Source organism: Microtus oregoni, unplaced genomic scaffold (assembly GCF_018167655.1).
Source record: "Microtus oregoni isolate MIOR12 unplaced genomic scaffold, Mior012 000118F_ref0000498, whole genome shotgun sequence".
NCBI lineage: Eukaryota > Metazoa > Chordata > Mammalia > Rodentia > Cricetidae > Microtus > Microtus oregoni.
In genome coordinates this window covers 341361-369241 of record NW_024544747.1, presented here as the reverse complement: position 1 = coordinate 369241, position 27881 = coordinate 341361, and the positions used below count along the sequence as shown (strand labels likewise).

Here is a 27881-nt window from a genome sequence, read left to right as displayed (position 1 = left end):
AACTCTTTGGTGTCCTTTAAAGCCCAGTTTTCACATCACATTAGTGGTTCTCTCCTGCTCGGCCGCCAGGGGTGTCCCATCAACACGCAGTAGAGTATACGGTTTTACAGTCCTGTGATTGCGTCCTGCGGACTTTCAATAGTTTCCAGTTCCTTGAAGCCTGAAGTCCTGTTTGCAACTTAATCGTGCTACTCTAGTATACTCTGCGGAAAAGCGCTGTGATGTTCTCCAAACCTAGCTTGAGATCCTTATCTCCCATCAGAGGCGCGGGTCATAGAGACGACGGGCGCAGAGCGTCTCCCCTGGCGGCACCACAGAGCCAACGCCGCGGCTGGCTAGAGCGCCGCTCGCCTAGCCGGCTTCCTCTCCGGTAGTTCCCAACATGGCGCAGTCGATTAACATCACGGAGCTGAATCTGCCACAACTGGAAATGCTCAAGAACCAGCTGGACCAGGTGAGGACCGGAGCCAGCACCTTCCTCGGGCTTCACGTCCTCCGGCCGCGTGAAGTCCCTCGTCCCCGCGCCTTCCCGCTGGGGGAGGCTTCCTTTCCCAGGGAAACCCCTATCCGGTCCCAGGTCCCGCCCCCTCTGGCCGTCCCCACATCTCTCTCGGGTTACCAAGCTGACCGTTTTTCCTGGCTTCTATAGGAAGTGGAGTTTTTGTCCACGTCCATTGCTCAGCTCAAGGTGGTACAGACCAAGTATGTGGAAGCCAAGGACTGTCTGAACGTGCTGAACAAGAACAACGAGGGTATGGGTTAGGCGGGTGAGGGCGCCTGGGGAACCGTCTTCTCTGTCGCCTCTTCCTAATCCAGTTTTCCTTAGAGAAAACTATCGGTTACGTACTGTGTGTAGCCACACGAGCCCCTGCATGTTGCCTACGGAAAGCTCAAATGCGCAAGACATTCCGCAGCTTCCGTCATCTCTGTTGCTGTTCTTTTCACTGTCTGGATACTGAGTCCTGTTGGAGCTCCCCTTAAAGTCTTCACGTGGGAGTGGCCAGCCTTCCCCAGCTGTTTGTCTTCATTACTTTCACAGGAAAAGAATTACTGGTCCCACTGACGAGTTCTGTATCCTTTCCACAGGAAATGCTACCTTGCCTTCTCCTTCAGTTCCCACAAACGGGGAGAATTTTGATAAGTAACACAATGATTTTAAGAACAGTTATAGCCAGGCAATGGTGGCGCACACCTTTAATCCCAGCAATTGAGAGGCAGAAGCAAGCGGATCTCTGAGCTGGAAGCCAGCCTGGTCTACAGAGTGAGTTCTAGACAGCTAGGGCTGTTACACAGAGAAACCCTGGCTTGTAAAACAAAAAGAGTCATACACACTTCATAGTTCTCTTGTCTAACTAGGACCAGTGTCTCTCTCATATTTTATCAGAATTCAGTGGAGAATTGAAGTGTAGCCGGGCGGTGGTGGCGCACGCCTTTAATCCCAGCACTCGGGAGGCAGAGGTAGGCAGATCTCTGTGAGTTCGAGACCAGCCTGGTCTACAAGAGCTAGTTCCAGGACAGGCTCCAGAGCTACAGAGAAACCCTGTCTTGAAAAACAAAAGAAAAAAAAAAGAATTGAAGTGTAACGATTGTCTCTGCTGTGTGGGGATGTTGATCTAACATGGAGATAAAGCTGGCAGTTGGCTGAAGCAATAGGAAAACATTAGGACATTGAAATTGAGAACTTGGCTCTGTTAGTTTCAGCTTAGTTGTGCCTCATTCCAAAACTACATTCAATAAGAAACCTAGATTATTTCCATCTGTTGAAAGTGCTCATCCATGAAGTGACAGACGAAAAGAAAAACCTAAAAATAGCAATGTGTGAAGAATGTCTAAGTTAAAATAATATCAGTATGGGGCTGGAGAGACGGCTCAGCAGTTAAGAGCACTGACTGTTCTTCCAGAGGACCTCGGTTCAGTTCCCAGCATCCACACGGCAGCTCACAACTGTCTGTAACTCCAGTTCCAGGGGATCTGATGCCTTCACACCAATGCACTAAAACAAATTTAAGCAAAGTATCTAGTGGGTAAAAATGTGCAGAAACATCCAATACTCACATGGTGGAAGGAGAAAACCACTCCCACCCTCTACACATGTTCCCTGGCAGACACATGTGAAAACATATACACAAAACTAGCAAGTGTAACATGAAAGTAATAACCCAAGGCTGGAGAGACGGCCTAGTGGTTGAGAACCGGGTTTGGTTCCTGCAGCTGCATGAGGCAGGAACCTGTTCTGACTTGTGCAGTGCCAGCCATGCCCTTGATGCACTGCATGCAATCTAAAAACAAAGCTTAAGAATTTGTAATGATCCATCAGGATTTATGGTTGGCGTTCCACTTGGACGGTTCTAGAACCTTTGGAAAGCATGGTTGCATTTGCTCTGGTCTTTCTGGAAAGACTACTGGGGAAACCCAGGAACTCCTCCAAGGGTGAGGTGTGGGATCAGGACAAGAAAGTTTCTAGCTTCTATTGTCCTCACAAGGAGCATTCTGTTCCTTGGTCTAAAAAGTTGCAGCTGTTTTAGAAAAGGAGACTTTGGGCTAATGGCTCTGGTTGACAAACCTTTCTCATGCTGGGCTAGTTTTCTCTTAACCCCTGTGTCTGAGATGTATGTCCCTGGGAAGCTCCATGACGTGGAACACGTGCTCATTGATGTGGGAACTGGCTACTACGTGGAGAAGGTGAGGCGGTGAGAAGGGCGTGGAGGGCAGGGTCTCCTTGTGTTCTTGCCTTTACCTCTGATCTTGCAGACAGCTGACGATGCCAAGGACTTCTTCAAAAGGAAGATAGACTTTCTCACCAAGCAGATGGAGAAAATCCAGCCAGCTCTGCAGGAGAAGCACGCTATGAAGCAAGGTGAGTTCTGCCCAGAGCGCCTCTTCTGTAAAATTATATCTATTGTCTGTCTTTCGGTCTCTGGGAGGTGGGGGTGGGGCACATGAGCGCCGTGGTGCATGTGTGGAGGTCAGAGGAAATTTTTCAGGATCAGTTTTCTCCTTTCACCCTGGGTTCTAGAGAGTAAACTCTCGTCACCAGGCGGCTGGCAAATGCTCTTAGCTGTGAAGCTGTCTCCCAGACTCCCAGGGAACTTCCTACCCGTTCTGCCGTGATAAAGAATATTCATTGCATAGGACGTGACAGCACACATCTGTAACCCCAAAACTGGGGAGATTAAATCAAGAGTTCATATCAAGACCCTGTCTCAAAAGAAAAACAGCAGCCAGGTTTTGTGGTATACACTTTAATCCTTACACTTAGGAGAAGAGGCAGGGGGATCATCTTTACTACATAGTCAGTTCAAGGCCACTGTGGACTTCATGAAACTCTTGTCCCTCCCCTCCAAAAAGACATAATTGGTGTAGGCTTGGGGATATATAGCTCAGTAGTAAGAGTGCCTAGCATGCTGGGCAGTGGTGGCGCACGCCTTTAATCTCAGCACTTGGGAGGCAGAGGCAGAGGGAACTCAGTGAGTTTGAAGCTAGTCTGGTCTACAAATCAAGTCCAGAACAGCTGGGACTGTTACAAAGGGAAACCCTCTCTCTAAAAAAAAAAAGTTCCTACCATGTAAATGTCATGGATTAAATCCTGGGCACCACAAAAACACAAGAAAACCGCTGGGCTGTGGTGGCGCACGCCTTTAATCCCAGCACTCGTGAGGCAGAGGCAGGCAGATCTCTGTGAGTTCGAGGCCAGCCTGGTCTACAAGAGCTAGTTCCAGAACAAGAACCAAAAGCTACAGAGAAACCCTGTCTCGAAAAATCCAAAAAAAAAAAAAAAAAAAAACCACACACACACAAGAAAACCTAAAATATTTACTTATATGTATGCATATATATGTATGTATAAATAAAATTTAAATGTATGCACATACACTGACATAATTCATGTATAATACTATCCATTTAAATGAGTAATCCAGCAGTATGTGGTGGATTTCCTGTAATTTCAGCATTCAGAAGGCTAAGGCAAGAGGATTCCAGGGTAGAGGCCAGACTAGAGTACATTGCCAAGATCCTGTCTCAGGAAACACAACAGCCTGGAGAAATGGCTCAGTGGTTTAAGAGCATTTAATCTGCTTCCCAAAGGCACAGGTTCAGATCTGTGGCAGCTCACAGCCACCTGAAACTCCAGTACCAGGAGATGTGACCTCTGTACTCCTGCATGAAAATGGTGCACATGCATATGCTCAAGTGCACATGAACACACACACACGAATAGGAACATTTAAAAATTTAATACTTAAACTATGGGGACATGGCTCAGTGGTCTTGAGTTCAAATCTCCAGCTAGGCATGACCCAAATGCTTGTAACCTCAGTGCTAATAGGACAGAGATAAATAGATCATGGGAGTTCACTGGCTGGGTGAGTTTCACCTTCAGTGAGAGACCCTATCTCAGGAATAGACAGAGAATGAGAAAGTAAGATAAGATTCCATGTTTTCCTTTGGTCTTCACACATATGTCTAGTGGTGGACATAGATAAACACACACTCGAGTTCAAAGAAAGAACATGGGTTGGGCTGGAGAGATGGCTCAGCGGTTAAGAAGACTGACTGTTCTTCCAGAGGTCCTGAGTTCAATTCCCAGCAACCACATGGTGGCTCACAAACCATCTACAATGAGATCTGGTGCCCTCTTCTGGGGTGCTGGTATGCACACAGGCAGAACACTGTATACATAATTAATAAATAAATCTTTAAAAAAAAAAAGAACATGGGTTGTAATGTAAAACTTGGAGGTATCTTCTCCAGGTTAAAAGCATGTCTCTGTGGATGGAGTGGGAGGCAGAGGCAGGTGGAGCTCTGAGTTAAATGCCAGCGAGTGCTGTCTTAACAACAATGATGTTTCTTTTTCTCTTGTGTCCTGATGGGTGATTTGGGGTTTGAGTGATTGAGAAGAAATCTGTTCATGGTTGGGATAAAGTGCTTATAAACGCAGCAGAATTCTAAGGAAACCCTAGCACAACCACAGTGGCTGCACACAGGAATCCTCCAGGAAGTTTAAAAAGAGCATAGATCCAATCACACCAACTAAGTCAAACTGGAAAGGGTATGGGAAGCTGATCTTGATTTATAAAGTCAGGGGAGTTGGTGGCTTTTTGTTTTTGTTTTGAGACAGGGTCTCATTCTGTACCACATTGCAGCGGTTAGCATACTGACTGACCCGGTGCAGGGAGTGTGTGTGTTCCCCGTCTTGGGTTCTCCGGCATAGTCCCCCTGGGTTGTAACTCTGCTCCTCCTTTCTTAGCCGTCATGGAAATGATGAGCCAGAAGATCCAGCAGCTCACAGCCCTGGGAGCGACGCAGGCTACGGCCAAGGCGTGAGGACGTGCTGCGGAGATGAAGCAGTGAAGGGCCCTGTTTCAAGGGGCCTGAGACTTTGTGGACAGTGGCCTACTGGTGTCTGGGAAGAGTTGTGTTTAATGTTAATAAATGTGCCAGCTGGGCAAATGGTGGTCTCTTATATTAAAAAAGGGTCGGGTGATGAACGAGGAGTGTCCAGAGGGAGTGCTCTTGCCTAGAACCCGAAAATGGGCCAATTACACTGCCTTTAGAGGTTCCACCTTGGGCTCTCAGAAACGGGAAGAAAGTGCACGCATTTTTTCTGGGTTGCCGTGGGACGGCTTGCGGGCGGAAGTGGAGCTGCACTAGACACTTCCTCTTCCGGGTCGACCTTCCAGTGGAGGGAACCGTATGCGTTTTCGTTTCCTGCATGGTATTCTATCACTGGTGCTGCCTCTGCGGTCAGTTCTCCAAACCCAGCGTCGTATGCTCGGTTCAGAGTCCGTTTCGCCCCCTAAAAGGCCTCGCTGCAGCCCCATGGCACCACCCCGAATCGGGACGCACAACGGCACCTTCCATTGCGACGAGGCTTTGGCTTGCGCCTTACTCCGCCTCCTGCCCGAGTACAGGGTACGGACCGCCTGCGAACCTAACTGGCTGGGTACCCTCTAGTGTTTGCTTCCCCTGAGCACGACCCTCCCCAAGACACATCCCCTTAGAGACCCAGCCTCAATCCTCTGACTGCTGCCTGACAGCCCCTCTATGTCTGCAGGATGCAGAAATTGTGCGGACTCGGGACCCTGAAAAACTGGCTTCGTGTGACATCGTGGTGGATGTGGGTGGCGAGTACAACCCTCTGAGACACCGTTATGATCATCACCAGAGGTGAGTTCACATACACCTGCTCTCTGGCTTTCCTAACTTTCGTTTGTGCTGCAGTCCCTCCTTCAAATGCACAAGTTCATCGCTGCCTCATCGTTGAATCGCCCTTAATCGCCCTGGGACTGAAACCCCCACAGGCCTCCCCTGCTTTAACCCTTGGCCTTGCAGCAGGCAGTTCAGTCCTTCTAATTCAAGGACCTTTTGCTTTTTTATTTTTATTTTTTTTGTTTGTTTTTCAAGACAGGGTTTCTTTGTAGTTTTGGAGCTTGCCCTGGAACTAGCTCTTGTAAACCAGGCTGTTCTCGAACTCACAGAGATCTGCCCGCCTCTGCCTCCGGAGTGCTGGGATTAAAGGGGTGCGCCGCCACAGACCGGCTGCTTTTTTATTTTATGTGTATGGATGTTTGGCCTGCATTTATGTCTGCACCAAGTGGACTGACGCCCACAGAGGTCAGGAGGTGTCAGGATGCCCGGGAGTTGGGGTTAAGGAGGGTTGTGAGCTGTCTCTTGGATGTAGGGTACTGAGCTTGCCTCTAACAAGAGCAGCCAGCTCTTTACCATTGCCAGCCCCGTGATGGCTAGTTTTAATTTTCAGTTGACATTCACCTAGAATTGGTTCAGTGAGGGATTATCTAGATCAGGCTGGCCTGTGGGCATTGAGTGGGAGGCACTAAATCCTGGCCTGCATGAGTCAGAAGGAAGCCAAGCACTAGAAACATGCATGTGCCTGTTTTTTCTCTGCTTTTGCCTGTGGGTGAGATGTGACTTGCTCTGTAAGCTTCTGCCTCATCTCTGCTGTGGTGGACCATAAGCTATGTTGATCCTGTGTTGACCTCTGTTTGGCATTGTATCACAAAAATGAAGTGAGCCCCTTCTTAACCACAGCATGATTGTCACCCTTCTCCCACCCCTCAAACCCTTGCTCACACTTCGGTCAGCATCCCCACTTTTCCTAAAAGAGAATAAACTTTTCCTGTTTCCTCATGTTCCCACCTTCAAAATTTCTCAACTCTCCCTTCCAATTTAAGAAAATGTACTCCCTGAAGATGGATGCCCCAATGTTACAGAAAGGATAGAAAAAAAAAAGAAAGAAAATGTACTCCCTTCTGTTGTGTTTGCAGTATTGAGGCTTCTCTGTAGCTCTGGCTGCCCTGGAACTCTCAGAGATCCACCCCCTCTTCCTCCCGAGTGCTGGGATTAAATCTGTGTGCCACCTGGCTGCTGCTGCTGCTTCTTTTTTTTTTTTTTTTTTTTTTTTAAGGAAATATGTAAGTAAAGAGCATCTGCACGGAATGTAGACTTTCCTTGTCTCTAAAGTATAACACCCACCTACCTAACATCTGTATCCTATTAGGCATCGCAGGTAATCTAGAGATGATCGAAAGGATACAGGAGGAGGCTAGGCAGTGGTGGTGCACACCTTTACCCAGAACTTGGGAGGCCGATCTCTGAGTTCCAGGCTAGCCAGGTCTACAAGAGCTAGTTCCAGGACAGGCACCAAAGCTAGAGAAATCCTGTCTTGAAAAAAAGAAAAAGAAAAGACACAGGTGGAAGAATAGGGCCCCAACACTTAGGAAGTAAAGACAGGAAGATCATGATAAAGGTCATCATTTGTGAGCAAGTTTGAGCCTGGTCTACAAAGCCAGGACAGCCAGGACTGTACTGTTACACAGAGAAACCCTGTCTTGAAACACAGAGAAACCCTGTCTTGAAAAACCAAAAAAAAAAAAAAAAAAAAATTACCATCAAGAGAAAAAAATTTTTTAATTTATTTACTTATTATCTACACAGTGTCTGTCTGCATGTATACCTGCTAGGCCAGAAGAAGGCACCAGATCTCATTATAGATGGTTGTGAGCCATATGTGGTTGCTGGGAATTGAACTCAGGACCTCCGAAAGAATAGTCAGTGGTCTTATCTACTGAGCCATCTCTCCAGTCCTAAGAGAAAAATTTTATAGCCGGTTGTGGTATCAAATGCCTTTAATCCTAGCACTTGGGAGCAAAGGCATACAAATCTCCTGAGTTGAGGCCAGTCTAGTCTACAGAGTGAGTTCCAGAACAGCCAGAGCTACCCAGAGAAACCCTGACTCCAAAAACCAAAACAAAACAAAAAATATACAGGAGGGCTGGAGAGATGGCTCAGAGGTTAAGAGCACTGACTGCTCTTCCAGAGGTCCTGAGTTCAATTCCCAGCAACTACATGGTGGCTCACAACCAACTGTAATGAGACATGGTGCCCTCTTCTGGCCTGCAAGCATACAGACAGACAGAACACTGTATACATAATAAATAAAAAAATGTTTTAAAAAATATATATACAGGAGGATATGTGTGTCTTCTAGGCAAACACTGTCCCGTTTTACATAAAGGATTTGAGCACCTGGAGGTCGGGTCCTCGAGGTCCTGTGAACCACAGCTGCTGCTGTTTGCCGTCCCTACGCGAACTGTAAAGGACAGGAGCTTAGGTTGCAAAACACAGAGCCTGGCATACAGTAAGCAATGAGTTCCAGCCGTTGTTGAGTGAATGCAGGAATAGGAACTTTCAACCAAGGCCTATGTTGGCACTGGAGGAAAAGCCAACATCATTCGAGTGGGTTTCCTTTTCCCATCCTGCTGATACCCAGGATATAAACTTGCGCACACACTAGACTTTTGGACCAGCTCCTCCACTGCAGCCCCTCCCTGTGCTCCTCAGGACTTTTACAGAAACCATGAGTTCCCTGTGCCCTGGGAAGCCATGGCAGACGAAGTTGAGCAGTGCGGGACTTGTCTATCTGCACTTCGGGCATAAGCTACTGGCCCAGTTGCTGGGCACTAGTGAAGAGGACAGCGTGGTGGACACCCTCTATGACAAGGTAGGGACTGTCTACACCCCACCCAGCTGGCCAGGTGATGCAGCACTGGACTAGGCCTGCCAGTTATTGATTGTGGGGACTGTCTTAGTCACGGTTCTGTTGTTGTGAAGAGACACTATGACCACAGCAACTCTATAAAAGAAAGCATTTAGCCGGGCGGTGGTGGCGCACGCCTTTAATCCCAGCACTCGGGAGGCAGAGGCAGGCGGATCTCTGTGAGTTCGAGACCAGCCTGGTCTACAAGAGCTAGTTCCAGGACAGGCTCCAAAGCCACAGAGAAACCCTGTCTCGAATCGAAAAACCACACACAAAAAAAAAAAAAAAAAAAAAAAAAGAAAAGAAAAGAAAGCATTTAACTGGGGCTTGTGTATGGTTTCAGAGGTTTAGTCCATAGCCTCATGGTGGAGAGCATATTGGCATGCAGGCAGATAATGCTGAAGAAGTAACTGCGAATTCTACATCCAGGTGGGCAGGCAAGGCTTGTCTTTTGACTTCCTCCAACAAGGCCACACCTCCTAACCTTTCTCGAGTAGCCTCACTCCTAATGCCTGAGCATTCAAATATATAAGCTTATAGGGGCCATTCTTACTCAGCCCACCAAAGGGACCCAACAGTCAGTCTCCCCATCAGGTATGTCCTGGAGTGGAGAGGACTGGACATTAGTGTTTAGGAAAGGGGTCTTACTACTTTATTATTTTGAGATAGGTTCTGCCTATATTGCTCAGGCTGGTCTTGAACTTGTGACTTAAGCAGTATGCTTGCTTCCTTCTCTTAAGTCGGGACTTATAAGTGTACATTCCCACACTAGTCTGGGGAAGGACTTTGAAAGCAGCATTTTCTAGTCTTTTTTGTGCCATATATTTAAAAAGAAAAAAAAAGAAACCCAATTATTCCAGGCGTGGTGGTATACACACTTCACCCAACACTTGAGAGGCTTAGACAGGAGGATCTTGAGTTCCAGGCCAGTCTGGATCCTGACTCAAAAACCTGACCAAACTAAACAGATAAGGCTGCTTATACTCAAAGGCATTGGGCTCAGAGATGTATCGTACATCTCTCAGTATCTCCATAATTCACTGGTGCTCAGTAGTTGGCAGGCTCAGGAGGAAAGGGACAGATTGCAGAAGCATCTCCAAGTTCAGGCCAAACACTACCAAGGACAACACTTAACCCTATTCCTGTGAAATTCACTGGTCAACCCTCAGATCCATCCAGTCTCCGTCACCCCGAGGTTCACTTTGCAGGTAGGCTGCTGAGTTCAGGCCTCAAGCTTAGTTCTCCAGCATCTGCTCCCGTTTGTAGTGACTAGGGTAACAGTTTTGGGAATGGCAAGGCTTTAAACAACTGGGGTCATTTGTTTCCTCTGCTGATGGGTTTTCTAAGTAGCTGATTTAGCCAGTTTTTTTTTTTTTTGTTGTTTTTTGGTTTTTTTTTTTTGTTTTTTGAGACAGGGTTTTTCTGTGGCTTTGGAGCCTGTCCTGGAACTAGCTCTGTAGACCAGGCTGGTCTCGAACTCACAGAGATCCGCCTGCCTCTGCCTCCCGAGTGCTGGGATTAAAGGCGTGCGCCACCATCGCCCGGCTAGCCAGTTTTAAGTGACTATCAAGGCTTGGTACAGACAAGGGGTGCTGTGCAGAGAGAAGTTAACTTTTTCGATTCTCTTTGAGACTAGTGCTCTTTCTACACATCCCGCATGGGACTAGTATGGAAGTGCATTTTGTAGGGGAGTTTGTCAAGAATAGCTTATGCTGGTTCTGCCCTAGGATTTGAGGTGTATTCTACTATTCCTTCAAACTCAAATGCTGCAGCTCCTAACATAATGGTATATGCTGATAACACATGGTACGTATTGTATAAGCTGAAACACATGGCCTCATCTCAAAGCCCTACGTCTCAGCTCTTTCCCACTGTATTTGCCAGACCTTCTGTCTCATTCATTTGCTCTGCAGCTTACTTAGCCCACATACTCTTCCCTTCCTTGGCCCAGGAATCCATTTCCACAATCGTACATAGGAACTGAAATCCCTGTTCAAAATCATAGCCAGGCTGGAAAAGAGCACAGGATCTACTTCCAGAGGACAGGATCAGTTTCCAACATCCATATGATGGTTCACAAACATCTGTGAGTTTCAGGGGATCTGATGCCCTCTTCAGGCCTCCACTGGCACTAGGCATACACACTGTGCACAGGCATACATACAAGCAAAACAATTTTTTTTTTTTTGAGATAGGATCTTATTATGTAGGCCTGGATGTCCAGGAACTCATAATGTAGACCAGGTTGGCTTGTAGACCAAGCAGGCCAGAGATCTGCCTGCTTCTGCCTCCTTAGTGCTAGGATTAAATGTGTGCCACAGTGCCCAGCTAATTTTGTTATGAGAACTGGAAGGTTGGCCCAGCTGCTCTTTCAGAGGTTCAGTTCCCACACGGTGGCTCACTACCTGTAATGAAGTCTGGCGCTCTCTTCTGGCTGCAGGTGTACATGCAGAGCACCCATACACAAAATATATAAAAAACTTCAATGAAATAAAGTCAGCAAGCCCCCTGGGCATATATCTTCGAGTGACCTGAATCTCAGTCCTAACTAACACCAAGCTGCTGTCTTCCCTCCTCCCATCTGGTCAATGGTGAGACACTCGGGGCTATTGTGAGAAAGTGTTTGCACTCTGAAACCGATACCAACTTTACCATGATGGGTATGCTCAAGCCTACCTCCCCGCTGCTGCTTTAGATGTATGAGAACTTCGTGGAAGAGGTAGACGCAGTGGACAATGGGATCTCGCAGTGGGAAGAAGGGGAGCCGCGGTATGCACTGACCACTACACTGAGTGCTCGGGTGGCTCGGCTCAATCCCACCTGGAACCAGCCCAACCAAGACACTGAGGTGAGCTGGCCTGCGTCACAGTAGAACTCAAGGACAAAGGAAGGACAGATGCCTTCCATCCAAGGCCTGGGATCATGTTCTGTGATTTCACCATTCCCAGGCAGGGTTCAGGCGTGCAATGGACCTGGTACAAGAAGAGTTTCTGCAGAGACTGAATTTCTACCAGCATAGCTGGCTGCCAGCCCGGGCATTGGTAGAAGAGGCCCTGGCCCAGCGATTCAAGGTAAACTGGGCAGGTGGCCTGAGGGCCAGGGATGCTTCTGGGCCATCTGGTCAACTGGGCCTTCTGCTCCTACATAGACCTAGCCACATACTGTTTCCCTTTCAGGTGGACCCAAGTGGGAAGATAGTGGAACTTGCACAAGGCGGATGCCCTTGGAAAGAGCATCTTTACCACCTAGAATCTGAGCTGTCCCCACCAGTAGCCATCACCTTTGTTATCTACACTGATCAGGCTGGACAGTGGCGAGTCCAATGTGTACCCAAGGAGCCTCACTCATTTCAAAGCCGGTGAGTCCCCCAAAACTACCCTGCCTACCTTCAGGTGTTTGAGCACTGTTGGAGTCTCCTCATGCCTCCCTTTGTTCTTACATAGGCTGCCCCTGCCAGAGCCATGGCGAGGACTTCGGGATGAGGCCCTGGACCAAGTCAGTGGGATCCCTGGCTGCATCTTCGTCCATGCCAGTGGCTTCATTGGTGGGCACCACACTCGAGAAGGTGCCCTAAACATGGCCCGTGCCACTCTTGCCCAGCACCCAGCAACTACACCCCTTGCAAATTCTGTAGTCCAATAAAATTTCATCTCTCACCGACCCAGGCCCTTATCTACCAGCCCGGTCATTTTCTCAGACTTAGTAAGTACAGCATCCTATGGACAGCCCTAGCGTTCTCAGCTTTGCAAACACCGACAGCCGTCAGTGGGCTGGGCAGATGCTCAGCAGTTAAGAGTATTATTGCCCTAGGAGAGGAGCCAGATTCGATTCCCAGCACCTACACAGCGGCTCACATAACTGTCTATAACTCCAGGTCCAGAAGATCCAACCCCCCTACTGACTCTGTGGGCACTGGACACATGTGATACACACACATAAGTATTAAATCTTTAAAAAATAAAGGGCAGAAGAGATTCACAGGTTAAGAACACTGGCTACTCTTTCGGAGGTCTTAAGTTCAATTCCCAGCAACCACATACTGGCTCACAGCCATCTAGAATAAGATATGGTGCCCTCTTCTGGCCTGCAGGCAGAACACCATATACATAATAAATCTTTAAAAAACAAGAAAAAGGAAGCCATCTGAGGACTAAATAACTTGATCAAATTTGCAGGTAGCTAGGAAGAGACAGTACAGTCTTGGCCCGTGGCCCCACTCCTTTTTTTCTACTATACCCAGCAACACACTAGAAAATGAATAGAACCCAGAGACTTTATTTACATGTGGGAGTGAGGGGAGTGGGGCTGAGGAGGTAGTGGTCTTGGAAGAGGGTCCCAAGGGGCAGAGGTTGGTGGTGTCTCAGTAAATAGTGGCACTTCATGAATAGAGCCTCCACCTCCAGCTTGGGGCTCCTGGGCCCGGCCAAGGACTGGACTAAAGCGTGGAAACTGGGCATTGACAAAGTACAAAGGGATGTGGGCGATTCGGCCTGTGGACCAGCACTGCAGAAAACGGGTAGGAAAAGGAGTCAAGAGCATGGACCTAGAAGTGGCCTGTGACAGGCTCAAACCACTGGATCTCTAGCCATCCAGGAGACCCTACAGAGCATGTTCATGCGCACACGGCCAAGCCCTTGTCTACTCACCACACTGAGCAAGGCCCCTTTGTTGAAGGAAGGATGGAAAGTGATGAGCTGAGCCTGGGCCCCTGGCTCCCCCTGGATAATGCCACTGTGGCAAGAAGGGGAAGAGGTGAGGCCAAGGGCAGCAGGAAGTTTCTGTAGCTGTATGTGGGGACGGGCTGCGGAGGCCAGACCTACACGTCTGCTCAGCACTTACCACGGAAGAAGCTCAAACACAGGGCTGTTCCGAGTTCGAAAAAGGAGGATGATGGGAGTCCCATCCTGTACCCGTGGGTTTCCTGTAAGAAACGGTTCCGCTAATACAGGAAACTCTAGAAGCCAGGTCCCAGAAGGCAAGGGCAGAGAACAACAACGCTGGTGCTGTCAAGTCTGTCAGGCTGTGGCTTAAGAAAGGCACCTTTTCTCTAGTGGGTGTAATGGCACATGCCTTTAATCCAGTGAGTAAGTTCTGTAAGTTCTGGGACAGCCAGGGCTAATCAGAGACCCTGTCTCAACAAAGCCCCATTCTCTTTACCCTTACCTTTCATGAGCACAGCCAGGCGTTCACCACTAGGGTCCCAAACCATGGAGTGGGCCTCTCCCCCGAGCCTGTGCCAGGACAGGTGCAGTCAGTGTGGCTCTCCCGACTTCTCACCCCTCCTCCCACGGGCACTGAAACCCACCTCTCCTCTCCATCTGGTGTCTGTATTGTTGTCTCAGAAAGATCTGCCACAATTGTTGCTGACTTCGCACCTCCAACGTGTCCCTTCTCTGTCCCTGCAAGGGCAGAGGTTTCTAATGTGCAGTGATGGTTCCTAGGTTTCCGTGCGTCCTTCACCCCCGGTGCACTCTACAGGCTGCTGTCTCCCTCTGCAGTGCTGTAACTCACCACACGGGTCCGGGAATGACAAGGAGTAAATCAGCGCCTCCCCCAGCACAGTGAAGAGCAGTCGGTTTCCATCTGGGCTCCAGCAGCCGGTCTGGGGACAGGAAGGAAAAGCCAGGAGAAAAGAGGTCTGGAAGAGGACTACAGCAGGAGAGAAACAGAGATGGGGAGCCAAGCCTACTAACATCCCCTTCCTCCCAACGTCTGTGGGCCATAGGCCCCTCTTACCTGACAGCGCCCCGACAGAGTTGGCCACCTCTCACAAGTCCACATCTGGGTCTCCCAGACTCTGTGCCAGAGAAAGACAAAGATTACAGCCTGGGGCCTTCATGCTTCAAACCTGGACTGTCTCATCTTGCAGTCCCCAGAGTCAGGTGCCCTTTCTCTGGAATCTTGGCTTTTCACCCACTCACCGAAAGACAGCTGAAGGAGTAGTAGCCAGGACTTTGCTGCCATCTGGGGACCACAGCAAGTTGGTAACCCCTCCTCCTCGGAACCAAGGAAGGGGGACACAGATTTCTGTTGAGACATCCCATACCTAAGATCAAAGGAGGTGATGTAGAAACTCAGTGTTATCAATCAGCTCACTCAGGCCACCCTCTTCGATGCACAAAGGCCTAGGGAAGACCTCGGTTTATGATTACAATGTTGGCTACCTCAGTGTGAGATCTGAGGATAGCTCCTTCACTAGATAAAGTGAAGAGAGACAATCTCACTCCCCCAAGTTTTCCACCACAGAGGGGTGGGAACCACTCACCAGAACAGCAGCACTGACAGGTGAGGCTGAGAGCAGCCGCCCCCCACTAGGGGCCCAAGCCAAGCTGGTGACCGGTGTATGCCCAGGGTGAGATAATACCTGAGCACAGCCAGAGGAGGGTCTGCAGGATAAACAAAAGGGACAGGGTAAAAAGATGATAACAGGTTGGGGGAGATGGAAATGCTCTTGATCCCAGCATTTGCAAGGCAGAGGCAGGTGGATCTCTTGAGTTTGAGGCCAGTCTGGTCTGCAGAACAAGTTCCAGGACAGCGAGGGCTACAAAAAGAAAATCCATCTTGAAAAAACAAGAACACAGATGGTAAACAAATACACCAAGGCAGCCAGAGGGTAAATGGCTAAGAACACTTGCTCCTTCCGAGGGCAGGAGTCTGCACTCAATGTGTTTGTGTGTGTGTATGTGTGCACACACACACTCAAAACCACCTACAGCTACAGCGGATCAATGCCCTCTTCTGGCCTCTGCCAGCACCCAAACAATACAAAGTGAAAACCAGAACCCCTAATTCATAGCCTCTAACCTCAATTCAGGCTGGGAAAATGATAATGCTGGAGTTTAAATCTGAAGGTCTACAGAGAACCTGTGGTTTTCAGGGCAGGAGCCAGGATTAAAAGTCAGAAGCTGGCTGGGTGGTGGTGGCACATGACTTTAGTCCTAACACTTGGCAGGCAAAGGCAGCTGAATCCCTGAGTTCGAGTCCAGCCTACTCTACAGAGCAAGTTTAGGACAGCCAGAGATACATACAGAAAAGGCAGAAGCTGCAGTCCCATTTCCAGAAGACTGCCCAGACAGTGAGTCTAAGAGACTTATGCTGGAGTCACTGTGCTGGGTTACCAAGGACATTACCTCAAGGGTCCCACCTCCACTGGTCTTATGTTCTCAATCCCAGCACCAATCACCTTTCCTTATCAGAACATCTCCCACCTTTATGTGCCCACAACTTCCTGTCTACCAAAAAGAGCTGTGTGTAAACTGACATCTACCCCTGGGACCTGGCTCTTCCATTCCCACTGGGCCACTGACATGATTCATCTTTACAGTGAAGGGCACCTATCTTCTCAAACCAGCTCAGCTTGAGAGCTCCCTGTAACATGTGACATACACACGTGATCAAAAATCTTTTATTATTTTATGTGTTTGACTGTTTTGCATGCATGTATAACAGCGACCATGTGTATGGAGTGCCCAAGATGGCCAGAAAAGCCCCTGAAACTATTCCCTCCTGAGCCACCTCCCCATCCCTAAAATAAAAACATTTCAAAGAGCAGCCCAAGCCGGGCGATGGTGGCGCACGCCTTTAATCCCAGCACTCGGGAGGCAGAGGCAGGTGGATCTCTGTGAGTTCGAGACCAGCCTGGTCTACAGAGCTAGTTCCAGAACAGGCTCCAAAGCCACAGAGAAACCCTGTCTCGAAAAACCAAAACCAAAACAAAACAAAAAAAAAGAGCAGCCCATTTCTTTAGAACCTCCCTTCTACAAGAACAGTTACTCTACTTCTCAATAAAACTTTGCTGGCTTCTTTTTAGGAAAAAAAAATTTAATTTGCTAGGAAGGGGTATGGAGAGATGGTTCAGTGGTTAGGAGCACTGGCGGCTCTTCCAGAGGATCCAGTTCAGTTCCCAGCACCCACATGGAGGTTCATAATCACCTGTAACTGCAGTCCAGGGTGCATCACTCTCTCCTGGCCTCCTCAGGTGCTGCGTGCACATGTCACACAGATATACACATAGACAAAACACCCATAAGATTAAAAACAAAACTCGGCAGCAGTGGTGCTGCACCTCCTTAGTCCCAGCACTCGGGAGGCGGAGGCAGGCGGTCTCTGAGTTCAAGCACAGCCTGGTCTACAGAGTGAGTTCCAGGACAGCCAGGGCTACAGAGAGAAAACCTGTTTGGAAAATCCAAAAAAATAAATAAATAAAAGTAAAATAAACCTTTAAAAATATTTCCTAGGAAACAGTGTTGTGGGATGCTCCTGTTGTCCTTTCACTGGGGGGGGGGGGGGGGGAAGAGTTCAAGGCCAGCCTCACCTAGACTGAAGTTTGAGCTCAGTGTTGCTCTTAGACCCTATCTCAATGGACAACCAAAGACACGTGACTCAGTATTACCATACTGCCGATGTTTTGTACAATTAAAAAGACTTTAAAATTACTACAACAGGGGGCTGGAGAGATGGCTCAGAGGTTAAGAGCACTGACTGCTCTTCCAGAGGTCCTGAGTTCAATTCCCAGCAACCACATGGTGGCTCACAGCCATCTGAAATGAGATCTGGCGCCCTCTTCTGGCCTGCGGGCATACATGGAGGCAGAATGTTGTATACATAATAAATAAATAAATTAAAAAAAAAGGGGGGGCTGGAGAGATGGCTCAGTGGTTAAGAGCATTGCCTGCTCTTCCAAAGGTCCTGAGTTCAATTCCCAGCAACCACATGGTGGTTCACAACCATCTGTAATGAGGTCTGGTGCCCTCTTCTGGCCTGCAGACATACACGCAGACAGAATATGTATACATAATAAATAAATTTTAAAAAAAATTTAAAAAAAATAAATAAATAAATATAGAAAAAAAAAGAAATTACTTGGATTGCACCAGCATTTATGTTTTGTTTTGTTTTGTTTTTGTTCCATGCCTGCAGCCCAAGTTACATCAGGACCCTTCAGCTCAGAAAGGGTGAGCAGGAGTGGCGGGTGGCAGAGGAAAGCGAGGTGTGAAAGAGAATAAGAGAATTCTGTTTTATTTTTCAAGATAATGGGCTGGAGAGATGGCTCAGTGGTTAAGAGCATTGCCTGCTCTTCCAAAGGTCATGAGTTCAATTCCCAGCAACCACATGGTGGCTCGTAACAATCTGTAATGAGGTTTGGTGCCCTCTTCTGGCCTGCAGACATACACACAGACAAAATATTGTATACATAATAAGTAAATAAATATTTTAAAAAAATTTTTTTCAAGATAAGCAGTCCCCTATGTTGCCCAGGCTGGTCTTGAGTTCACAGAGGGTGCTGGGATAAAGATGTGTATCACCATCTTTATCTGCCTCAGTCTGCCCTCAGCTCCTCAGCATCTTGTGTCACCACGCCAGACTTCTGTCCATTCTGTCTGTCTGTCTGTCTATCCTCGCTTTCCCACAGCTGGAGCTGGACACAAGGTTTTTTATTTATTCACAATTTTAGAATTCTGCTGGTTTTATTTTTAGTTCTCAGGGAGATTATCCCCCACTCCTCCTGAGACAGGGTTTCTCTGTGCAGTCCTGGCTGTCCTAGAACCTGCTCTGTAGACCAGGCTGGGCTTGAGCTCAGAGATCCACCCTCTGCCTCCCAGTGCTGGGATTACAAGCATGTGCCACCATCGACTGGCAGTTGTTACAGTTTTTATGGTTTCTACTCAGGTCTCTATTTGTCCCTACTCTACTTTATAACTCTGACAGTGTATGATCCACAGACATGTCCTCCCATGATCCCAGAAACCTCTAAGTTCTGTCCCTTTGTCTAGACAAAGCGTCTTAGCACCCACCTGCCCTTACATCTGCTTCTCCACAACCCTAGAAGTGCTGTGAAGAGGGTAACTTGTAGACCCCCAAAGGCTCCTGGAATGACCCTCAGGACAGGACAGGTCAAGACAGGCTGCCAGAACTCACCTTGTGGATAAGGAGGTGGGGTCCAGGGTCCAGATGAGAATACAGCTCTGGCAGGCCACAGCCAAGACAGAGGCACTGAGGGGCTTCCAGGCCAGTGCTGCCACGTTTCTCTGTAGGCGATGCTTCAGGGAGGGAACTATAGTGCTAGAGTAAAGAGAGGGAAACTGAGTCAAAGCAGGGACACTAAGCTCAGGGAACCTGAGTCCAGTTGAAAAGATAAAACAGGGTGTTGGAGAAATGGCTCAGAGGCCAGGGCAGCTCACAACTCTGTATCCCCACTTCCAGGGGATATGCTGCCCTCTTCTGACCTCCACAGACACTGCATGCACACAGCACACAGGCATACAGGCAGCCAAAACACTCAAACACATACAAAATAAAATTTAGGGGCTGGAGAGAATGTTTAGAAGTTAAACATTGGCTGCTCTTCTGAAGGACCAGGGTTCAATTCCCAGCACTCACGTGGTAGCTTACAACTGTCTGTAACTCCAATTCCAGGAGATCTGACACCCTCACACAGACGTACATGCAGACAAACCATCAACCAATGCTCATAAAGTAAAAATAAAGTATAAAAAATAAGTAATTTTTAAAAAATTTTTAAAAGAAGGTCAAAACAGGCTTGGTGTGGTGGGGCACGCCTTTAATCCCAGGGTAGGAGGCAGGCTAAGACAGGTTGCTGAAAGTTTGAGGGCATCCGGGTCTACAGAGTAAGTTCAAGGACAACCAGAAACCCTATCTCAAAAAAAAAAAAGCAGAACTAAAAGGTAAAACCCCACAGAAGAAAGCTGACCCACGGGCCTAAGGACGAGGCTCAGCAGTAACTCTGGTACTCTGCCGATACAAAGTCCTGGTCTGATCCTCAGCACAGGATCTGATCAAAAAGAAATAATAATAATAAAAATTAAAAAATGGTTCAAGCGCATGGGGAAAAAGGAGTTCAAGCACATGGGGTATTATGGGACAGAAGCAGAAGATTAAAGATATATACTGGGCATCATAGCGCACGCCTTTAATCCCAGCACTAAGGAAGCAGAGGCAGGTGGATCTCTGAGTTCAAGATTAGCAGAGACCCCATCTTAGAAAAAAGAAGTTAGATATAGAAAGGACACAATCAATTACGGAGTGTCCCCAACCAGTTCTAGTTCTACAGACCAGCCCACCAAGGGCAGAGGATGGGAACAGTCACAGCCACGCACCTGTTGGCATTATACACACGGATGGAGTCGTCCAGCAGGGCCACCGCAAACTTGTTGGTGTGAGGGTGCCATGCAAAGACCCGTAAGCAGCAGTTTGACCTGTGGGGGAATGACCATGAAGACAGTAGCTGCACCTCCTCCTCCTCCAACAGCCTAGCTACTCAGACTCCCTTCTTCCTTCCCACACAGGAAAGGGACGCTCAGTTTTCCTTTTGTTCCTTTCTGAGGAGCATCTTAGTTAGGGTTTCTACTATTGTGATAAACACCACAGCCAAAAGCAACTTGGGGAGAAAAGTGTTTACTTCATCTTATAGCTTATAACCCAGCATCCAAGAGCAGTGAGGGTAGGAAACCAAGGCTCTTAGGGACTGCAGCAGGAACTGGAGGAGAGGCTGTGCTGTGGCAACATTAGCTGGCTTGCTCAGTCTGCTTTTTTCTGGGGAGTAGGGTGGGGGGGTGGGGTAGGTGGCTAGGTAGGTTGTTTTGTTTTGTTTGGCTTTTTCGAGACAGGGTTTCTCTGTGGCTTTGGAGCCTGTCCTGGAACTCGCTCTGTAGACCAGGCTGGCCTCAAACTCACAGAGATCCACCTGCCTCTGCCTCCCAAGTGCTGGGATTAATGGTGTGCGCCACTACCGCCTTTTTTGTTTTTGAGACACTGTCTCACTATGTAACTCACGATACAGACCAGGCTGGCCTCTAACTCAGAGACCCATCTGCTTCTGAGTGCTGGGATGGGCTACTGTGTCACACTGCAGTCTGCTGTCTTACATCACAGGACCACCATAGTGAGCTGGGCCTTCCCATGTCAATCATCAATGAAGAAAACACCCCCACTGCCAGGAGGCAGTGGCACACACCTTTAAATCCCATCACTCGGGAGGCAGAGGTGATCTCTGAGTTCGAGGCCAGCCTGATCTAGAGAGCAAGTTCCATCCAGGATAGCTAGTTGTCTAGAAAAATAAGACAAAACAAAAATGAAAAACCACCTCTACAGACTGGCCCACAGGCCAATTTGGTTCTCTCTTTCCAAACGACTCTAGCTTGAAGGGAGTTGAGCTAAAACTAGCAGAACAAGGTAACAATATGAAGGAGTCTCTGCCTTGACCTCTCTCCCCCCAAAGGAATTTCCAAACTTCAGAACTTCTGTCCCACAGGTGCCAGAGTGTGCACACTCACCAATTAGTTACCTGGGCGAATTCAGCAATCAGATCTTCGCTCCTGAGCTGTAAGAATACAACAGAAAGAGACTGCATACACAGGAGCTCACCTCCACCTTCACTTCCCACACCCCACCCAGCCCTGCCTACAAAGGAAGGAGGTGGGGAGGAAGCCAAACTTACAGACATGTGTGGGAACAGGGAGCCATGGAGGGAGGAGGCCCAGCGACAGAGAGCTAGGGCCCAGCTGGATGCTGTCTTCACCCATTCAAACACTGCGGGGTTAGAGAGACAGCTCTGATTGCATCTTACTAGCCATGTTCTTAGATGAGGACAGAGTCAAAACTCTAATCCTTGTGCCCAGCACTGGATAGGCCTAGACACCTTCCCTCCCAGTACCCACTCTGGGGCCCCCACCAGGGTACACAGAAGAGACAGAAAACAGCAGGCTACGGGAGATGGGCTAACAGGGTGAGTTTGGGGAAAGTATGAAGAGGAGACAAGCTTACAAGTACAGGGGACTGGAGGGGTACTGACCTTCTTCCTCCGAATTTGCAATTTCATTCAGGACTCCAAAGAGGCCCACATCACGCCTCATAAGTAGAAAAAAACAACAGTTACTCTCCTCCTGTCACAAGTCCCCTAACAGGTCTCACTCAGCAAACACACACAGAGGGTGGGTGTGGCACTGGTGCACACCTGCCGAGCATCAGCAAAGCCCTGGTGCAGCCCCTGCCAGCACGAGTCAGGCGTGGTAGCACAGGCCTGTAATTCAGTACCGGGCAGGTAAAAATTGGAGGATTAGAATTTCAAGATTCTTAGCAGCACAGTGAGTACGAGGCCTCCTTTTGTTTTTTACAGGAGGTACTGTATGTTTAATGAGTGCAACTAAGCAGCAAGCACTTCACATACTGCTTTTTTCCCCAAGACAGGGTTTCTCAGTGGAAAGTCCTGGCTGCCCTAGAACTTACTTTGTAGAGCAAGTTGGCCTTGATCCACCTGCCTCTGCCTCCCAAATGCTGGGATTAAAGGGGTGTGTTACCATGCCTGGCCTACCCTCTGCCTCCCAATCTGGCTGGCCCTTTCATTTCTCAGAATAACCTAAATGACAGGTTGCCCACTTACACACTTACAGGTGAGGCAACTAAATCTCATGGATTGGGGGTGGTGGGGATTGGGGGCTTGGCCAGGTGTAGTAGCTCACAACTTTAATTCCAGCATGCAGGAAGAACCCTGAGAGTCCTCAGCCAACCTGGTCTAAATAGTGAGTTCTGTCCAGCCAGGGCTATATACTGATTAAGATGAGATCCTGTCTCAAAAAGATAAGAGGGAGGGAGGGAGGGGGAAGGGAGAGAAAGAGAGCATCAACCTTACTTTCAGTGAATGACAAATCATCATTTGTCTTTTTTTATGATTTATTTATCTTCATTTTATGTGCATTGGTGTGAAGGTGTCAGATCACCTGGAACTGGTTTTTCAGACAGTTGTGAGCTGCCATGTGGTTGCTGGGAATTGAACCTGGGTCCTCTGGAAGAGCAGTCAGTGCTCTTAACCGCTGAGCCATTTCTCCAGCCCCCATCAAAGTGTCTTAAGCAAGTGTCTTAAGCATTTCAGAAAGGTCAATTTGAAATTAGAATAGTCCATAATGGAGAAAGGAATTAGTTAAGAAGCTACTTAAGGACTCCAGGGGAAAAAAAAATGGTGGAGTAGCCTGAACCTCCAGAATAGAGAAGAGACCTGGGGAGCAGAGTAAGACTTGAGGAGCAAGTAGGACAGCAAAAGGGGAAGAGCAAACCTGAGAAAGCTGGCTGTAACTGATCAGTAAATATGCCTGTAATGTGCCAGAGTCCAATTTAACGATCACCACAATCCTACTGCTTCTGTTTTGTTTACTTTTTGATTTGGTTGGCTGTTTTGAGAGGCTCATGGAGTCCGGGCTGGCCTCAATCTTACATTACAGCTAAGAAGGACATGTTGGTCCCCTGCCCAGTGTCTGACTTCAGGCATGCACTACCACACCGGGTTTATGTGTCTGACTACAGGCGTGCACTACCACACCCGATTTATGTGGTAACTCCTTACAGGTAACGGAAATGACAACAGTGACAGCAAACATTTCAAGGGATTAGTATGTGCCAGGACAGGCCTCTAAGTGTTTTGCATCTATTTTTTATAGTGCTTTGTAACCCAATCTGGTAATGTCAACTAACTTAGGGGGCTCTGTTTTAATTTACACGCATTTGTGTTTGGCCATGGGTGTCGGGTCCCCTGGAGCTGGAGTTACAGACAGCAAAGAGCAGCCATGTGGGAGCTGGGAATTGAACCAGGGTCCTCGGGAAGAACAGTCAGTGCTCTTAACTCCTGAGCCATCTCTGCAGCCCATCTTGGCATCTATTTAATACTACACAGGTTTCACTTAAGGACAGAGTAGTTAAGTAACTTTTCCAAGGCTACACAGCTAAAAATGGTGGCCAGGAAACACAGCTTCAGCTCTTACATGTGACCTATGTATGCAAGAACCAATACAGCCTTTACCTAACTTTTCTGAGCTTCGGATAAAAGCTCAAAACAAATAATGAACGGCATGAGGTGGGTGCTGAGAGCACCACCAGAAATCAAGGCAAGCCATTCGGAATAGATGAAGCTTCTGATAAAGCCTTGGGTTTTAGATGGGCTAACTGATATGATTTCTGCTGTTATTGATAGGAAGATAGAGATTGAATAAAGCAGCCTTTTCAAGAGCAGCCCAAAGCAGAGGTGTGGTGACATCATTCCTCCAGCTCTGGAGACCAAGCCTATGCACCCCTTATGCCTCCCACTCCTCCAGGCTCTGGAGACCAAGCCTATGCACCCCTTATGCCTCCCACTCCTCCAGGCTCTGGAGACCAAGCCTATGCACCCCTTATGCCTCCCACTCCTCCAGGCTCTGGAGACCAAGCCTATGCACCCCTTATGCCTCCCACTCCTCCAGGCTCTGGAGACCAAGCCTATGCACCCCTTATGCCTCCCACTCCTCCAGGCTCTGGAGACCAAGCCTATGCACCCCTTCGCCTCACCAAACACTGATGCACCTCTTCCACACTTGTTCCCGGTGATGGATGAAGGCAGTTCTTGTACCATGCTCCAGCCTCCCAGGGGTTTTTAGGGGATCCTTGGTCAGGTGTAGGACAGGAAGATTGATCCACTATACCTCAGAAATGGGAGAAGAGTCAGTCTCTTCCCCAGATCTTACCGGTAACCCCTGCCATCTCCAATCCATAGCTGGCCTTGGCTAAGAGATTTCACGGCCCCTTTCCCATATTCCCAAATGAAACACTTGTGAAACAGAAAAACAAACTTTAGCCCTTATCTGCAACCCCAACCGTTTTTCACAGGACTGATATGAGAAGAGACCTGGCTCAGCGCATCCTTCCTTCTCTCTACCACTTCTAGGACCTCCTCACATGCCTTGGCATCCCCTACAGGCCTAAAGTACATTTCGTTCTCTTTATTCTCCCGTGGGAGCCCCACTTTCCTCAGACGCAGCCCTGCATCCCCACTCGGACCACCTGGCCCCGGAAGTCGGGAGGCGGGCTCTCATAGCTGTTGCCGGTCACCAGCTCGTTATTGTGCTCATACAGGGTGACTTGACCCCTAGGCGGCGGCGGGGGAAACAGCCCCAGGGAACACATCTTGCCAGTCCGGAGGGCGTGTGGAACCGAAAGCTCCCGGCTGGCGACTGCTCTCCCTGGATTCTTAGTTCCCGGGCTAGATTCGTTTGCGGACGGGTAGTCGTACAGGACAAACAACAGCGCGAAGCTCAACGGAAGTGCAATGAAGAAAGTTCCGTGTGAGATTTCAGGACGGACATCCGGAACTTCCTGGCGCGACTCCTAGCGGAAGTAGCGGCCCGGAGGGGACACGTCGCAGGGCCGGCTTGTAGTAAAGAGGGGTGCGGTTTGGTTTTGGTTTAGTTCCTGTCAGACTACTGTTTTTTTCCAACTCCAAAGCCCCAACAGCATCTCCCACTCAATAAGGAAAATGTCCAAAATAAGCCAGGTTTAGGAAAGTACTTAACTAAACCCTCCAACGCCGTGGATAGTCCGAGGAAAATATGAACTGTCACCCGTCACTGCACTCAGGAAAAACCTCCCAGGACAGTCAGAACGGGCTTTAGGAAACAGTGCTGGTCCTGCAGAACCAAGTGTTCACAAGCAAAGGAGTCCGAAAAGAAAAAGACAGACATTGGAGAAGCAGTAAACTTTCCTGCGTATAGTACTGTAAACGCTTTTCTAATCCTTACAATAACCCCCAAATGCACTGTTGAACTACCAGTACTAAATGACACACGATCTGGATATACCCAAGCCAGACACTGGTAAGGTATATTGACTCAACGGCCTGTAGAATGTGGAGATGGGAAAAAGGAAATACAAGGTCGGCATGGGCTACATGACAAGATCCTGCCTGGCAATGCCAATGAGGCAGAAGTATCCGAAATAGGCATTGTCTCATATACATACACATCTGATGCCAGACAGGACTGCCAGATCCTCTAGCATAAGGGAATGCAGAAATTGATCAATTATGTATTGGAAATATGCTAAAGGCCTCAGAATTTCATTTTAAACATTATGTCAATAGCAAAGGCTTGAAAAAAGACTCATTTGCTGGGCAGTGGTGGCACACAACGCCTTTAATCCCAGCACTCGGGAGACAGAGGCAGGCAGATCTCTGTGAGTTCGGGGCCAACCTGGTCTACAAAAGCTAGTTCCACCAAAAGCAATCTACAGATTCAACTCAATGCCCAGAAAAATTCTTCAAAGACCTCAAAAGAACGGTACTCAACTAAATTTGAAAAGCAAAAAACCCAGGATAGTCAAAACAATCCTGGGCAATAAAAGAACTTCTGGAGGCATCACAATCCCTGACTTCAAACTCTACTACAGAGCAGCAGTACTGAAAACAGCCTGGTATTGGCATAAAAACAGACAGGAGGACCAATGGAACCGAATAGAAGACCCAGATATCAATCCACACATCTTCAAACACCTGAGTGTAGCACAAAGACTCCCTTTTTCTAAAAACAACAGATCCAGGCCCCTCCTGTTATGGAGCACCACCTCTGAAAGATTTGCTCAGACAATAGCCACATGAAAACTAGTACAACTGATGGGACAAAATAACTCATACTTTGCAGAGCAGTATTGGGAGATGATAGTAGAACATCTCTAGGGTGTGCAGAATAGCTCTTAGCAAAATTATCTGAATGAGGCTTGAAAGTAACTACATGGTAGACATTGTGAACCACTGTAGACCTGAGAATAGCACCCAACATTGTGGCAATAATAGTCTATTGACTACAAAGAGCTTAACTCAGTCCTAAGAAACACATGGATGCCTTCTCATAAGAGGCAAGTTCAGTATTATGAAGACAAATCTCTTTTGCTGTAGACACCGGGAGTGTTGTCCTCAACTCCAGAGAATGTGCCGGAGAGGTCAGTTTCGGTCCAGCTGGCACCACATGGCATTTATGGGTTTCCATTGCATCCCGTAGCATCAGCTTTATCCAAATGTACAGGGTTGTGTCCATTGTGAGAACTTTAACAAACAATGAGAGAAAATGCAATACAGGATGACAAATGTTTTAAACAAAACAAAAAGCCCTAAAGCCAGAGGACAGCCAATGAGGACATAAATATCTTTTTTTTGAGACTGACCTTACCCAGGCTTTACATTTGTAGGAACAGCATTAAAAAAAGTTTTAACATCCCATTGACATCTATTTTATCATATACTAAACCACATCTATTTATCTTTTGAAAGCCATATCATTTCATAACCCCACAGATTAAAGAAAGATTTTCCTGTAGAAAAACAAAACCTGTCAAGAGGTAAGGAAGCTTTAGGTGTGTTTGCTTTTCTCTGCAGTTATCTGCACAAAATGGTCTGATCCGGAAAAATCTCAAACTGTACAAAATAATTTCTGTCAATAGGTCCCAGACACACAGTGGAGGAACAGAACAGAATTGCCTTTTGCTTCTGCTGTCTGATATTGTGCTTCAAAAGACACTAAAAAATTATCAGAGCCCTGTGGGTTTCTGACTCTAGGAAAGAAGAGCCTTAAAGGTGATGTAAGCACACCTTATAGCAGATGTGCCTGCCCTGTGTAAGCCTTGAGCTCAGGATTTCATCACCAGGGTCAGCCACTGTCAGCGGATACATGAGCAGCAGCTAACTAGCCAGGCAACAGAACTAGTGGCAGCGATTGCCGGGGTGTTTTGAACCCAGAACAGGACAGGAGGGAGGGAGGTCTGTCCAGTCATTTTTGCTGGTCTCCAGGGCCAATTATGTCAATTTGTTCTTTTAGAATTTTATATATCCTATCTATCTGACCTAAGCTTTGGGGTTGGTAAGCACAATTTTCAATTGATCCCCAATGTCTTGGCCACACCCTAATTTACCTGGGCAACAAAGGCAAGTCTATTATGGGACATGATTATCTTGGGCATCCCAAACCTTAGGATGATTTTTTTTTTTATGATCTTCTTAGCCATTACATTGGGTGTC

General features: G+C 47.9%; 3 protein-coding genes across 3 annotated transcripts; 2 read left to right on the top strand and 1 right to left on the bottom strand.

Annotated features, from left to right (window-relative positions):
- Nucleotides 1–307: 307 nt before the first annotated feature.
- Pfdn5 (prefoldin subunit 5) lies at nt 308–5451 on the top strand. The gene is made up of 6 exons (XM_041646094.1): nt 308–454; nt 650–752; nt 1040–1071; nt 2608–2682; nt 2752–2857; nt 5249–5451. The coding sequence occupies exons 1-6, from the start codon at nt 383–385 to the stop codon at nt 5323–5325; spliced, it is 465 nt and encodes a 154-aa protein (XP_041502028.1). The 5' UTR covers nt 308–382; the 3' UTR covers nt 5326–5451.
- A 229-nt stretch (nt 5452–5680) lies between these two features.
- On the top strand, nt 5681–12743 carry Myg1 (MYG1 exonuclease). The gene is made up of 7 exons (XM_041646093.1): nt 5681–5913; nt 6056–6168; nt 8863–9022; nt 11754–11906; nt 12007–12129; nt 12235–12416; nt 12502–12743. The coding sequence occupies exons 1-7, from the start codon at nt 5695–5697 to the stop codon at nt 12698–12700; spliced, it is 1149 nt and encodes a 382-aa protein (XP_041502027.1). The 5' UTR covers nt 5681–5694; the 3' UTR covers nt 12701–12743.
- A 587-nt stretch (nt 12744–13330) lies between these two features.
- Nucleotides 13331–25128, bottom strand: LOC121444241 (aladin-like). The gene is made up of 16 exons (XM_041646042.1): nt 24881–25128; nt 24389–24516; nt 21870–21925; nt 21516–21607; nt 21352–21398; nt 20176–20274; nt 18977–19120; nt 15324–15444; nt 14980–15104; nt 14795–14855; nt 14570–14660; nt 14364–14457; nt 14222–14289; nt 13898–13979; nt 13705–13789; nt 13331–13561 (listed from the first exon to the last, which is right to left on the bottom strand). Exons 1-16 carry the CDS (start codon nt 25001–25003, stop codon nt 13337–13339), a joined length of 1641 nt encoding a protein of 546 aa, XP_041501976.1. The 5' UTR covers nt 25004–25128; the 3' UTR covers nt 13331–13336.
- Between the last annotated feature and the right edge of the window lie 2753 nt (nt 25129–27881).